General features: G+C 38.0%; 1 protein-coding gene across 6 annotated transcripts in view; it reads left to right on the top strand.

The window, feature by feature from the left end:
- Positions 1 to 13,819, top strand: part of LOC107710573 (kelch-like protein 13) — a 48,963-nt gene that overhangs the window by 6,306 nt on the left and 28,838 nt on the right. For 2 of the 6 annotated variants that reach the window (XM_016515383.1, XM_016515380.1), the window contains exon 2: positions 134 to 212. In XM_016515383.1, coding sequence (XP_016370869.1) covers positions 160 to 212 — 53 coding nt within the window. In that variant the 5' untranslated portion in view covers positions 134 to 159. Of the gene's footprint in view, positions 1 to 133; positions 225 to 12,265; positions 12,712 to 13,819 lie in introns of those variants that run through there. The other 4 variants (XM_016515382.1, XM_016515378.1, XM_016515377.1 and 1 more) reach the window with 3 other exon arrangements.

Here is a 13,819-nt window from a genome sequence, read left to right as displayed (position 1 = left end):
ATTGCAAATGGTCAAAGACAGCTGTGTTTGAGTGTCTTAACCCACTGAAAATAAGTCGATTCAATTAGATTTTAGACTTCTCTTGATTATTTCCAGAACTCATGATGCTCCTGTCTTTCTGCTAATATTTTAGGGTGTTCTGGGGTTTTGTGCCTGGGCATGGACCACCCTGTGCATAGAGGAGACACCATGTCCATGGGACTACACGACAGGTACTGTGCAATGTATGTCATCTCGTTTTTCTACACACATATACTCATACTTCACATTCTCTATACGTCGTCCATGTGCAGAGACACATGCATTCTCATTTACCTTCACTCCTGTCTCTTGGTTTGCTTTGTGCATCTGTTTCTGTCATGAACAGGTTACACTCACATGCTCTGAAGCTTCTCTCTCTGACACATACACCTCCGTCTCATGTGAGCTGTCATCATGGAGGACATCGTTAAAAATGTGACATTTGTCCTGCTGTGTGTGTGTGCATTATACAGTCATCTCAGATGACTGATGACTGTATTTTTTTTTTGTAGATCCTACTAAACTAGGTTTTTTGTTGGTAATGTGATGTAATGCTACCCTATTCATCAATTATACATCACTCTGCCCTTCAGTTAGTTTTATTACTATTATATTTATTGTAATTTTAATAATTTTTCATTCATTTTCATTCTGAGACAGAAACAGGTTTCCATAAATCAGAAACTCTTTCTGCCTACGATTCATTTTGCATATTCAGGTGTGTTGATATTCAGTAGAGTGCTGCAGGAGTAAAATGATTTAGAATTTTTGCACTTCCAGTTGCATTGTCCCGAAGTCAATGGATTTTTGATTGTGTTTACTCGCACTCTTCCAAATTTTCTAACTCAAACTTTTCAACTTGTAGATTTTAAATAAAGATTTTAAGAGTTGTTGGAAGCTATGGGGGTGACGTTGATTCTTACACGTTAAAACATGTAAAAATCAAAATATCCTGCTGGTCACAGAACTTATTTTCTGCAATAATCCAGAAGCCAATGGATTTTTGTCAAGGGAACCATGGTGATGCTAACCTTCTGGGTTGGCCTATAAAAATACATTATCCCTGCACCATTTTCTGACATGTATTTGGAATGTTGAAGTTAGTAAAAGGGCCTTCAGAAAGCCATATGCTTCAGCAAATGCACACTCTCTTGTTTTTGGATGTATCTCTAGAGTTGATTTTTCTGATATTAATGTTATTGTGACACATATCTAATAGGTTTGTCACAGGCTGAGAGAGGGCAAATATGCTCAAGCTGCTGTTTTCAGTGCACAATTTTCTGTTATATTTTGGAGTCTTTGTTTGTTGTTTAATTTGTTGTTACACCCATTTGCAATCTAATTTTCTCTATGGCTAACAGATAATTGCCATAAATGCTCTTGAAAATGGACACCTCAGGACAACAGATAAACTCCGGTACATAGTGAAAACTGGGTGTGGTGGATTTTTTTCCCACCCCAAACGTACACTAATTAGATTTTTTGCACTCTCTCACTAACGCCATGCTGTCATACTAACCTGCTTCTTGCTCACACAGATGATATAAGCCTGTGCCACGGCAGGCAGATGATTGAGATTTGTGTTCTCTGCACTCTACAGTCATTCCTGATTGTTTGCTGTCTGTGATGTATAAATTACAGCATGAGCTCAGATCACTATAAACACTAAACACTCTATTAAACAGCACAGCTCCTGAAGTGAGCGCAGCATGTTGGCTGATGGGTTCTTCTATATTGTTTCAACAGAAAAACAAAGGCAACTGTGAATTCCATCGATCTGAGCCGACCTGCTGAAATGTTACACGCACTACTCTCGTTTTGTCTTCACATGCCAAGTTGGCACATAAGGGCTGAGCATGTGGGTATGTGGGTTTGTGATGACTCAGACCCTTGAGATCATCGGACTAAGATTCAGTCAGCTGGTGTGTAGGACAGGATTGACAGGGCTATTTCTGTGTTCTGTTTGAGGAATGATCTGTACAACCTTTAGCCAAGTAACAGTCTCTCTAATGGCTCTTTTTAAGATGTATACAGTGGCCCCAAAAGTATTTGGTCACTTAAGCCACATTTAAACATGCATGTCTTCGTAGAACAAAATATCAAAGTAGCATTTATTTTGAAGAAAAACCCACCACTATTCCAAAGGGGGCAGGTAGGTTTTTTTTTTCCAGGAATCTGATTTTTTTTTCTTATTCAGCAAGGATTCATTATATTGATCAAAATTGACAGTAAATATATTTACATTGTTACAAAAGATTTCTGTTTCAAATAAATGCTGTTTATTTCAAACTATCTATTCATCAAAGAATTCTGAAAAAATGTGTTACGGTTTCCACAAAAATATTAAGCACAGGGTGTCCGTGGGGTCTTAAAAAGTATTAAAAGTTGATCAATCAATTTAGAGAAAATGAAGGCCCTTAAAAAGTATTAAAAAGTCTTAAATGCCATTTTCCAAGGTATTAAATTTGTATGATCTTTTCATTATGTATATTTGTCGAATAGTGGGGTTCTGTGTATTTTATTTATGGAATCCCGCAAGATTTGACGTAATCTGTTATGGCGCTCACTGACTGACTGTGCTGCTGCGTGATAGCGTGGGGCTTGTTGATCCTGCTCACGCTGAATTTCTGACCATTAATGTAAGTTAAAGTGTCGCCGATGTAACCGCTTAAAACTTGGAGTGGCGATGAGGTCTTAAAATGTATGGAAAGAGTCTTAAAAAAGGTCTTAAAAGGTATTAAATTTAACTCCATGATTCCTGTATATACCCTGAAGCAGCACAGCTGTGTTCACCATTGATTATAATAAGAAATGTTTCTTGAGCAGCAAATCAGCATGTCAGAATGATTTCTGAATGAAGGATCATGTGACACTGAAGACTGGAATAATGGCTGATAAAAATTCAGCTTTGCCATCACAGGATTACATTTAAAATTAAAATAGAAAACAGTTATTTTATTAATTAAGATAATGTACTATTAATATTATTAATTGTAATCATACAGTATTTTACAATATTACTGATTTTTATAAGAGACTTCTTTCAAAAACATTAAAAAAGCATAATTACCCCAGACTTTTGAATGGTAAGTGTAGTTTAAACAAAGTATTTTACAAAAAGTTTGTTAGGTTTTAAAATGATGAAACAATAGATATTTAATAATGTAATAGATAGGTCTATACAAATAATAGATTTACTATGGGTTTGGACACGTGGATAATGTTCCTTCCTATTTAATGTGATGAACTGTAACTCTGCAAGGACACCTGCGTGAATGACTTCATACTAACTATAACTTTCACTAGGAAATCACCTTGACTAGTTAAAGGTTTTGCAAAATTGGCCTTCAAATGTTATTTCTGAAAAAGGTCTACTATATTGTGTGTGCAGATGTTGCTTAGTTTGATATTTTGTTTTCTAATGGAGTGGCATTTATTCAGTTTATTTAGTTAGTTAGTTGTGACTTAAGTGTCCAAGTATTTTGTGCTTGTGTGGATGTCATCTGAAATGTGCTTGCGTCTTCTGTTCTATACTGTTGATTTATGTCACTCTTGTAACTGTTTCACACACACTGGTGTGGCTCTGATCTTGTCTTTAAGCTGTTTTAGGACCCTCAACCATCTGTTGGTTACTTGTCGAGGTTGCCATAGCAACAGCTTCCTGTAGGAAAGTCTGAACTGTTAAAGCTGATTTCAAGTAACTTCTACACTTTCTGCTCTAATGGCTGTGCCGTGCCGATTTACCCATTTTTCCCTTACACTCTTAAAAATAAAGGTTCTTTATTGGCATCTATCTCCAAGAAGTACCTTTATTATCCATGGAACCTTTCATTCCACAAAAGGTTCTTAATAGTGAAATAAGGTTCTTTAGATTTTTTTAAATGTGACCCTGGACCACAAAACCAGTCTTAAAGGGTTAGTTCACCCAAAAATGAAAATTAGCCCACAAATGACTCACCCTCAAGTCATCCTAGGTGTATATGACTTTCTTCTTTCAGACGAATCCAGTCGGAGTTATATAAAAAATTGTCTTTGATCTTTCATGCTGTTTCATGGCACTCAGCGGGTGTTGCATGCATCAGTCCAAAAGAAGTTAAATAAAAAGCGCCCATCCATTAAAAAAAAAGTGTATCACATGGCTCTGGGGGTGAACAAAGGCCTCCTGTATAGAATCGATGCGTATTTGTAAGAAAAATATCCATATTCAAAACGTAATAATCACTTTAATGTAGCTTGCGCCAACAGTTGTACACGGAAACAGCTCAGCGCAACGCTGAACTCATACGTCATCAGCCCGGAGCTGCTTCCGTGTACAACTGTTGGCGTAAGTAATTTGTTGAGTAATTTGTGGGCTAATTTTCATTTTTGGGTGAACTAACGAACAAACAAACTTTAAGTCGCTGGGGTATATTTGTAGCAATAGCCAAAAAACATTGTATAGGTCAAAATTATTGATTTTTCTTTTATGCCAAAAATCATTAGGATAGTAAGTAAAGATCATATTCCATGAAGATATTTTGTAAATTTCCTACTGTAAATATATTAAAACTTAATTTTTGATTAATTTTTTATTAGTAATATGCATTGCTAAGAACTTCATTTGGACAACTTTAAAGGCGATTTTCTCAGTATTTAGATTTTTTGCACCTTCAGATTCCAGATTTTCAAATAGTTGTATCTCGGCCAAATATGGCCCTATCCTAACAAACCATACATCAATGGAAAGCTTATTTATTCAGCTTGCAGATGCTGTATACATCTCAATTTCGACAAATTGACCCTTATGACTGGTTTTGTGGTCCAGGGTCACAAATGTTCTTCAAACTGCGAAAAATGGAACCAAAAATGGTTTTTCTATGCCATTTACCCTTTTGGAACCTTTATTTTTTAAGAGTGTTGCGGTTTAAAGATTGTTTTAGGGTCTTAAAGTTCAGCATGATTATAGGGATTCACATAAGAATATTATCTGTGAACTTTCCATAATCCCCCCCCCTCCATCTTTGGCCATTGTCATCGCTTGCTGACACTTTTCATCCAGTCGCTTATTTCACCAATTCCTCATTACTTCCTGCTTTTTTTTTTATCTGTACTTGTCCCTTCCTGCCCTTCCTTAAGTGCTTAATCAAGTGAGTCTCTTTGCCATGTTGAGCATTGTACCCAATCACAGACATGTTTGTTGAACGCGTGAATGCAATGGCCAATTCAGAATCCGCTCAATACACCAGAGTTTGTAAGTGACTCTTACCCTCCTCTCTCTTTCCTCTCTCTCACTCTCTCTGTGTGCTACTGCTCCTAAAATGCTTTGAAAATGACAAATGCTGATTAATTGTGGAATTTCTTGAAGATTTGCCAAAAAGACTTTGCTAGATTACGGCCACCAAAAGCTCTCAGATCAAAACATTCACGACGTGTTGATCATCTAGTAGCTCTTATTCCATCTTCTCTCCCTTCATCCCTTCTTACGCATAAAGACAAGGCTTGTTTCAGATGTTAACCTTGTTGTATGATGTTCTGCATAATTTCTGCATATCACAATGAACACAAGTGTAGAACAGGGGCCCTCGAGGTCCACTTTCCTGCAGAGTTTAGCTCCAAACCTAATCAAACACACCTGAACAAACTAATCAAGGACACCCTGACAAAGGCAAAATAGCCGCAACGCGTAGGTGTGCACTTGTCACCTGTTTTTAAAACTTATAGCCATGATGAAATAAAGGCTTTTTAAAACTTTTTGAATAAGATTAGAGTTCCTTGGACTACTATTATTCTTACGAAACTAATCAAGGTCTTCAGGATGACTAGAAAGTTCCAGGCAGTTGAGATTGATCAAGGTTGGAGGTAAACCCTGCGGGAGAGCGGACCTCGAGGGCCAGAGTTGAGAACCCCTGATGTAGAAAGTCGGTAAGATTGATCAAAATAGCTTTTCAGTCATGTGTTAAAGAGCAGAAGAAAAACCTAGAATATTTAAAGCTTTTTGATTGTATAATAAAATGAATCTCTTCCAAACCAGTGTGAAAGTTTTCAAGAAAAACTTTATTAATGTAGGACCTTGTTTACAAAGTGCTTTACAAAAGATGTATATGTACAGTATTATGGAAAGAGAGACCATTCTCTGACTGACAAGAAAGAACAGAATGTGTGTATTATTAATAATGAATATTTCACAATATTTTTTTACTGCATTTTTGATCAAATAAAGGCAGCCTTGGTGAGCATAAGAAACTTTTTTGTGGGAAAAAAAAAAAAAAATAGATCTAAATAAATAAAATCTTATTGACCCCTAACTTTTGAACAGTATTGTGTGTAAATATAAGTGTTTATGACAGCAGAGACCAGGTATAGCACTTAAAATTTAGACATTTTCTTAACATTAAATTCATGTTGAATATAAAAGTTCATGTCTGTCAGAAACCCATTAATGCTGGGTACTACCTATTGCGATGCCCAGCTTCAGTAGAAATGTTGCCCTTGTTTTTATTCAGCCTCTTGTTCTCACTGAGAGCAGCATGTTCTTTGAAATGTTCTCTGCTTGAGCCCACACAGTTATTGAAACTCACTGAGTGTGTAGCACAGATCTGTGACCAGTGTGATTTAACATTTAAAAGCATTTTCGTGGCAATTACTTCTGCTGTGCCATTAATATTTCGGTTTTACAGTCAAGGAAGCCCTGCTCTTTTTCCTGGAAAATATTTGTATATTTGGAAAGTTTGTATAATAATATAATATCATATATAAAATATACATACATTTAAAAATAAATGTATGAATAGTGTCCTTCAGATAGTATCTAAGTAAACATGCAGCCTTTTTCATAGATCATGAACTGATTGTGGGAAAGTAGAGAAAAGGTTTGTTTCAATTACCCAGCTCAAGTCGATTGGCATGAATTGTTTAAATTATTCATCTTTATTTCCGAGTTTGTGACATTACGCAGCTGCTTGCCACACATGACGTATTGAGCGAGGTACCTGCTGAAATCATTGTAATCTTTGGCTTCAGGCTGTGCAGGTGAGCTACAAGAGCTGCAGAACAGGAACAGTTTTGGACAACAGTGAGGGTGTGCTGCATTAGTGCCACATTTAGCTACCACTGTACAGTGCAGTCATTTGAGCACAGGAACGACACAATGGCAGAGACAGTGAAGTTTAGCATCGCTCTCTGTCTCTCTTAAATACACACACCCCTCTGTCCTCACCCACTTAATTAAGTGCTAAATGTGTGGTGAGTGGAGCCGTGGCTATTCATAGAAATGTATTAATAGAGTGATTAAGGGGTAAGGAGGGCAGCGAGAGTGTTGAATGTAATAGGATGAAGAACATTTGCTCTTTCACATGAGAAAATGATGAGTGAAGCACGAGGATAAGCAGAAACGAAGGTAGTGTGAGGTGTGTGACTATAACAGAATGTCAAGCTGATTGTTCAGGTCATCGAGCACCATCTGTGCCCAGTAAAGGTTATTACTGGTGTGTGTGTGTGTGTGTGTTTTACTACTCTGTGAACCTCTCAGTACTTGCTCTTCAACTCTGGAACTTCACATCTGTCTCACACTATCATACACAGGACTGCTTAAATGGATAGTTCACCCAAAAATGAAAATTTGCTGTTAATTTACTCACCCTCAGGCCATCTAAGATGTAGGCGACTTTTTATTTTTTATTCAGTAAAACAGTAAAGATGATTTTTAGCTGAAATCGTGGTCCTTGGTGATTCATAAAATGCAAGTCAGTGGTTACAGTCACACCGAGAGTCAAAAAAAAGCATATACAGGCAACCAAAATGAATACCCATGGCTCCTGACTATATATTGAGGTCTTATGAAGCAAAACGATCGGGCTGCAAGAAAATGAATGTTATTTACAACATTATTATCTGTAATTCATAGCCTCAGGCGAATGGTCAGGAGTGATGTCCGGTTTGCAAATGAATCATTCTTTTGTACTGGTTCTTTTTAGTGATCTAGATTAACCAAAATCCAACTGAACCGTCTGAAATGGTTCGCTTCTCGAGATCTACAAGTTCAAAACTCACCTTTGGACATTTCTGACAGTGACTCTGACTGGAAATGAGCCAATATACCGGCATATATGTTCCTACAACCTCAATATATCATCAGGAGGAGTATTAATTTGGCTTGCCTGTATATGCTTTTTTTGACTCTCGGTGTGACACTCGGATTCGAGTGACTTTTTATAAGGTCACAATGCAGATACCATATTTTCTAGAAACAGTTTTAAATCAGAAGAACATAAAGACACAGAGTGATATTATGCTAAGCTTCTCTGTGTCGTTTACCTTGCCCTCCTTGCAGCCGCTAATCAGTCGCCATTATCTGTAATACCTTAATGGAGAATCCATAGTAGCTGGGGAGGATGGTGTGGGTGAGTCAGAAGGAAGCTTAAGAAAAACATTGATTTTTATTTTAGTGAGTGGTTAATTTGCTGTTGTGTCTGTTAGTGTTTCTTCACTGATTAACTCCTAATGAAGGCTTCTGTTAACAAATTCACTGTCCAGTTTATCACTTCAGACAGTGACGCATCTGTTCTGAGCTGCAGGCTTACAGCTAGAGGCGCTGTGTGTCCTTTTAAAATGCGTTTTATCTCTCTTGCTGTTTGATCATTGTGGTGTGATTACTTTGGCTGAATGCATTTCACCTGCTGTCTGGTTATATACACGTGAACAAAAGATGGCTATAGTTTTGTTACCTGACTTGTGCTATTGAGACACTAGTAGGATTAACTCACAGATGGCCTCTTATGATCTCTTTATTTCTATTATAACAAGATCCATAGCAGGCCATGTGTAAACTTTTAAACCGTTTGCTGTGTATGTTTGTTAATTTGCCATATATGTTCTCATATACATAATTCAGTTTGTATTGTAGCATGAGTATAAATAAGTGCCAGACTCATTCTTAAACGGATCAAAATATGGTCACAGGTGTTTTGAGCAGATAGATATTTATAAAGGCTGCCAACAATGACTGTACCATCCTTTCGGGTGAGTATGGGGCATCTCTCTGTCTTCAGTTACATAAGTTATGGATAGATGATATTACTTATCGCACATGTTAACCGCCTGTCATATCTTTAATTTCATGGTAAAATAACATTTTGTTTGTACATGGATGCAATGAAAATAAACCAACTAAATGCCGGCCCACACTAAAATAATTATAAAATCTTATCAGATTTTTAAAATGTGAGAGACCACACACATAATGATAAAAAAAAATAATAGAAATAACAGTTTTATTCCTGTAGTGTGTGGAGTGCAGTGATGTGACCAAGACAGCACACCACACACTAACCGATTCCATTCACAAACAACCAGAGTCCTGACTGTGAACACGGGAAATCTCGCTAAATCTCTCGCGATCAAACGTGACTTTAAACTTGACGGGCAAGAAAATATGGCGATATTTGTATTTAGACAGAAAGTTCAAAATGAACAGCATTTATTTGAAAATCTTTTGAAAATCTTTAGGCGATGGGCTCTGATTGGTTAGCTAGTCCAGTGTGTTGTGATTGGCTCAACCGTCTCTAGTGCGCGTCTAAACGTCCCGCCCCTCACCTCAGCGGCATGTGCTCCGGTTGTATTGTAAACAACAGTTAGTTGTTTGGGCCCGATTGAGAAGCAGAGGATATTATTGAAGAGGATCATGCAGAACCTGTGCAAGCACGGCTTTTAATGGGAGGCCTATGTTTTTTGTTTGTTGTTGTCTCATACTTTTAGACACGCTGTTATTTGTAAATGCTACTGCTTATGTTAGCTTTTAATATACGGTTTTATCCTGATTAAAGCTTTAATACAGTACAGCAACTGTCCATGTTTAACGCTTCTCATAGCGATGTGAAAATAAGTGTTTAATTGTAACAGTTCATTGTTGGAGCTGAGCTGAATGAGAGAGAGAGACATGCAGAGCATGTGCAGAGCAGGGGGACGCGAGGAACAGTATTAAGAACCGCTGCTTTAGAACATTGATTTTGAAACTTGTGAATCCATTAGAATCGTTAGAAGACAGAATCACGATTCATATATGAATAGATTTTTACGTGCACCTCTAGTTTTCTCTTCCTCTTCTCTAAAGCAGCGCAGCATGGCCTCGCCCCCTTTGCTGCCTTTTCCCGAGGGCGGGGTTTATCTGGGTTTGTGATGTCACGAACCCGGGAAGTAACTTGTTGTAGTCCCTACCAGCCGTTTTTGTAGGCATTAAACTGCCAGAATTTTAAAAGATGATATCTCCCTTTGCATTGAACTTTCAGCTTCGTAACTTTGCAGATATTGTTTATGCTCAAACAGCAACATTACACACTAGCTAGCGTTAAAAAAGTGAAATCGCAATGAACCACCCCTTTAATGCATCCTTGCTGAATAAAAGTAATAGTTTCTTTTAAAAAATTACTGACCACAAATTTTTGAATGGTAGTTTATTATAATATTGATTGCTTGTTGATAGCGTCTTATTTAAATGGAAAATAAATTTACATTGGACCCAAAAGAATCCACCACCTGCCACTTACAGATAGAGAGAGAGAAAGGTAGGGAGAGATACAAGGTGGGCGGCTTGAAAAAACGGAGTGAGGCACACTTGGGCACGTTTTTAAACATTGTAGCACATCCAGAAAGCGATTGAATAACATAAAGGACATCTACTCTGACTTTTGTCAGCACTTTAAATGAAGATGGACATAATCACAGAAATTAATGTGGTAGCTCTTTCTTTTCCTCTCTGTCTCCTCTTTGACATGTGCTGTCACGGCAGTGGGTGAAGAGCCCCGCGGTGGAGTTTGTGCCCTGCTTGCGCCGCCTAGCTAGTGATGTTTTGAAAAGACCTGTCTCTCATAATGGACATCAGTGGGGAATTCTTCACCATTATACAATACTGAGGAACAGAAGTGATGTTCTTTAAAGTTCAGGAGAATCATACTCGGGTTTTATATTTCTTGCGCCTACAGTAGTGTGACGTATTTTATGCCAGGTCATTAAACTCTTATCTGAGCTCTGAGCCTCTTTCTCACTCACTAGCTCTATGCAGTCAGCTATGGCAAGCCAGTTTAACATTGTTTTTTTTTCTTTGTAATCAATACCTAGTAATCCAATAGTGACTAGTGTTGTTTTCAATTTTCACTAGTTACTATACTTTCAATAATAGTACTAATTTTAGTACTTATTCTAATGGTGACTAGAAATTATTAATTGAGTCAATAGTTAATTAGTTAAATATATATGAATTATATACTAGATCTTATTAGCTTATTACCACTCACTGTCCTACTAGTAATTGTAAAATAATAGTGATCTGTGGTTCACATATCAGCTCACTTCTGACTAGTATTTTTGTAGTTGTTATTGGGACTTACTACTATTCCAATAGTTTTACATAGATACTGGTACTTGCACATGAGAGATGTATATGCTTAGCTTATCTATCTATCCGTCTAATGTCTAGTCAGAATGGCTACTTCATGGTTTAGTTAAAGATCCTACTAGTATAATTTGATGTTTAAAGAAGAAATTTGTATAAAACTAGTGTTGCTAATAAGAAAAGTGCAATAGATACTAGTAACTTTGAATAGTTAATCATAACTTGTCAATGAATACTAGTAGGCTACTAATGAAATGCTACTAGTAAAACTATAGAAACCAATAAAATATATACTAATTAGAAGTAAGTAGTTGATATGTGAAGCACAGAACCCCATATATTTTAATAGTATGTAACGAATATGTACTACAGGTTAACTGAATAGATATTACAGGTAAACTGAACTGAGTAGTTTTACTAAGGGCACCCATCTCACATGAAATTGAACTGTCAAACATATTCTACCTGCTTTCCTGATATAAATTACTATGAATTTGATATGGTAATTAATACTGAGACACTAATTTGGGCAAAGAGCACTAATGACTTGTTTAAGACTTGAAGCTAAAAGTTGAGGACTTGCAACTCGACTTGGACTTGCCTGTCTGGACTCGAGAATTGAATGCAAAGACTCAAGACTTACTTGTGACTTGCAAAACAATGACTTGATCCCACCTCTGTTACAGGGCTTATTGGGTTTCTGTAGTTATTAAAAAATAAGTACTATTAACCTACAGTAGATAGTAGTTAAGTAAATGAATGATACAGCAGCTTGCCATAGCATGCATTCAAACAGGGTGGCACTATAGCTGAACATCTAGTGCACCTACCGCGCATGCCTCTTCCTTGCACTGACCGGACGCGACGGCGCCTATTTTTTTCCTCCCCTCCATCATCATCATCATCCCTCTCTCTTTCTCAGGAGATGATGCTCGGCTCAGGCACACCTGCTTTTCACCTATCGGCTCAGGCTTAAGTGTCATTCCTCCAGGTTTTCCGTCAACCTTCCCTGCGGTATTCAGTCAGCTGCCTCAATCAGAGAAGTATTGCTTTAAACAGAGCTGCCTGTGTCAGCGGCTGAGCCTCCTCTTTATTTTCCTCTTCCTCCTCCCTGCTCTCGGTGAGGGCTGCCGGGGATGGAAGCCCGCGCTGGTCGCCTCTTCATGGACTCACTCTTGACGGCTATTCTCATTCGCGCTGCATCTCAGAGGTGCTGACTGGAAAAACATGCCGTTGAAATGGAAAAGCGGTTCGCCCGTCAGCTGGAAATTTCCCGTGCCCGTGCTTAAAACGTCCAGGTCCTCCCCACTCTCGCCAGCATACATGTAAGTAGCTGTAATATTAACGAGTTTGAGTGCGTATGTCACCGTCACTAACTGAGAGCGCGTGAGTGTGTTTATATTCCGTCTGTAGTCGTTCATTAAGGATGCTGCTGCTGTGCTTGTTTCGGAGTCTGTGTCGCCTCCCTTCGTTTCTCTGTAACCTAATTGTGAACGTTTAGAGAGGTCTTGAGACCCATTTTATAACGTTTAGCGTGCTTCCGCCCGCCGCCTAGTTTTCTGAATCCACAGAGGATTTTCATGTGCTTTCTCTACTCTCTCGGAGTCCTTCTCACGGCTCTGTTTATGAGCTGTAGTACGCACCGGGCCGAAATAACAGCCAGCGAAGCAGGCTTTTGTCCTGGCGTGCCGTGCGCGCTGGATTCGTGTGCTTGTGTTGTGTTGTGGGGTGGGGGCCCGGTGGGCTGCTGCTGGAGGATGCAGCACTGATGCTGGATGATACACGGAACATGACCGCTAGCGCTTCCGCTCGGCACGATTAACACACCAGGGCACGACTAACTTCAAATGTGTACTAGAAAAGCAGCAGTGTGTCTTTAACATGATCTTCTGCGGATCGGCGCGCACTAGAGTGCTGTACATCAGGGCCCAGTTGAAACAAACCCTTTAAGAAAACCTTTTATTATTGTAAAGATAATTATCAAAGCCCTTTTATTATTGTAGATGTTTTCTTAACTTGTTTTTTTTTTTGCAAGCATTTTCGAACTAGTGCATCATCAAGCCACTGAATTTAATGAGACATATTTTAATATAAAAAATATTTTTTAACCTTTTTGTCAACAGCCTTGAAAATAAAGGCATTTTAATTTATTAAATGCTTTTGTATGTCATGTTCAAGATTATCATATATTCTATCATGAATTAATGTAATATTCAGTTAAATTCACATTTACTTGTAAAGTGCTTTTCACATTGCATATCATTTCAAAGCAGCTACAAAAAATGCATGTTTCAAATGTTACAATCAAAATGCCAGAGGTGACTTGAGTCATGTGATGAGATTTTGTACTCATGAAGTCATGAAGGGGAGCCCATCCTCTGGCAACAAAGTAATGTCCATATGGCAATAATACACAGCTCTAAAATAATACAA

Source organism: Sinocyclocheilus rhinocerous, unplaced genomic scaffold (genome assembly GCF_001515625.1).
Source record: "Sinocyclocheilus rhinocerous isolate Xijiao unplaced genomic scaffold, SAMN03320098_v1.1 scaffold1619, whole genome shotgun sequence".
In the NCBI taxonomy this organism is placed as follows: Eukaryota; Metazoa; Chordata; class Actinopteri; order Cypriniformes; family Cyprinidae; genus Sinocyclocheilus; species Sinocyclocheilus rhinocerous.
Note: the sequence above shows the minus strand (reverse complement) of the source record. Positions and strands in the feature narration are given on the sequence as shown.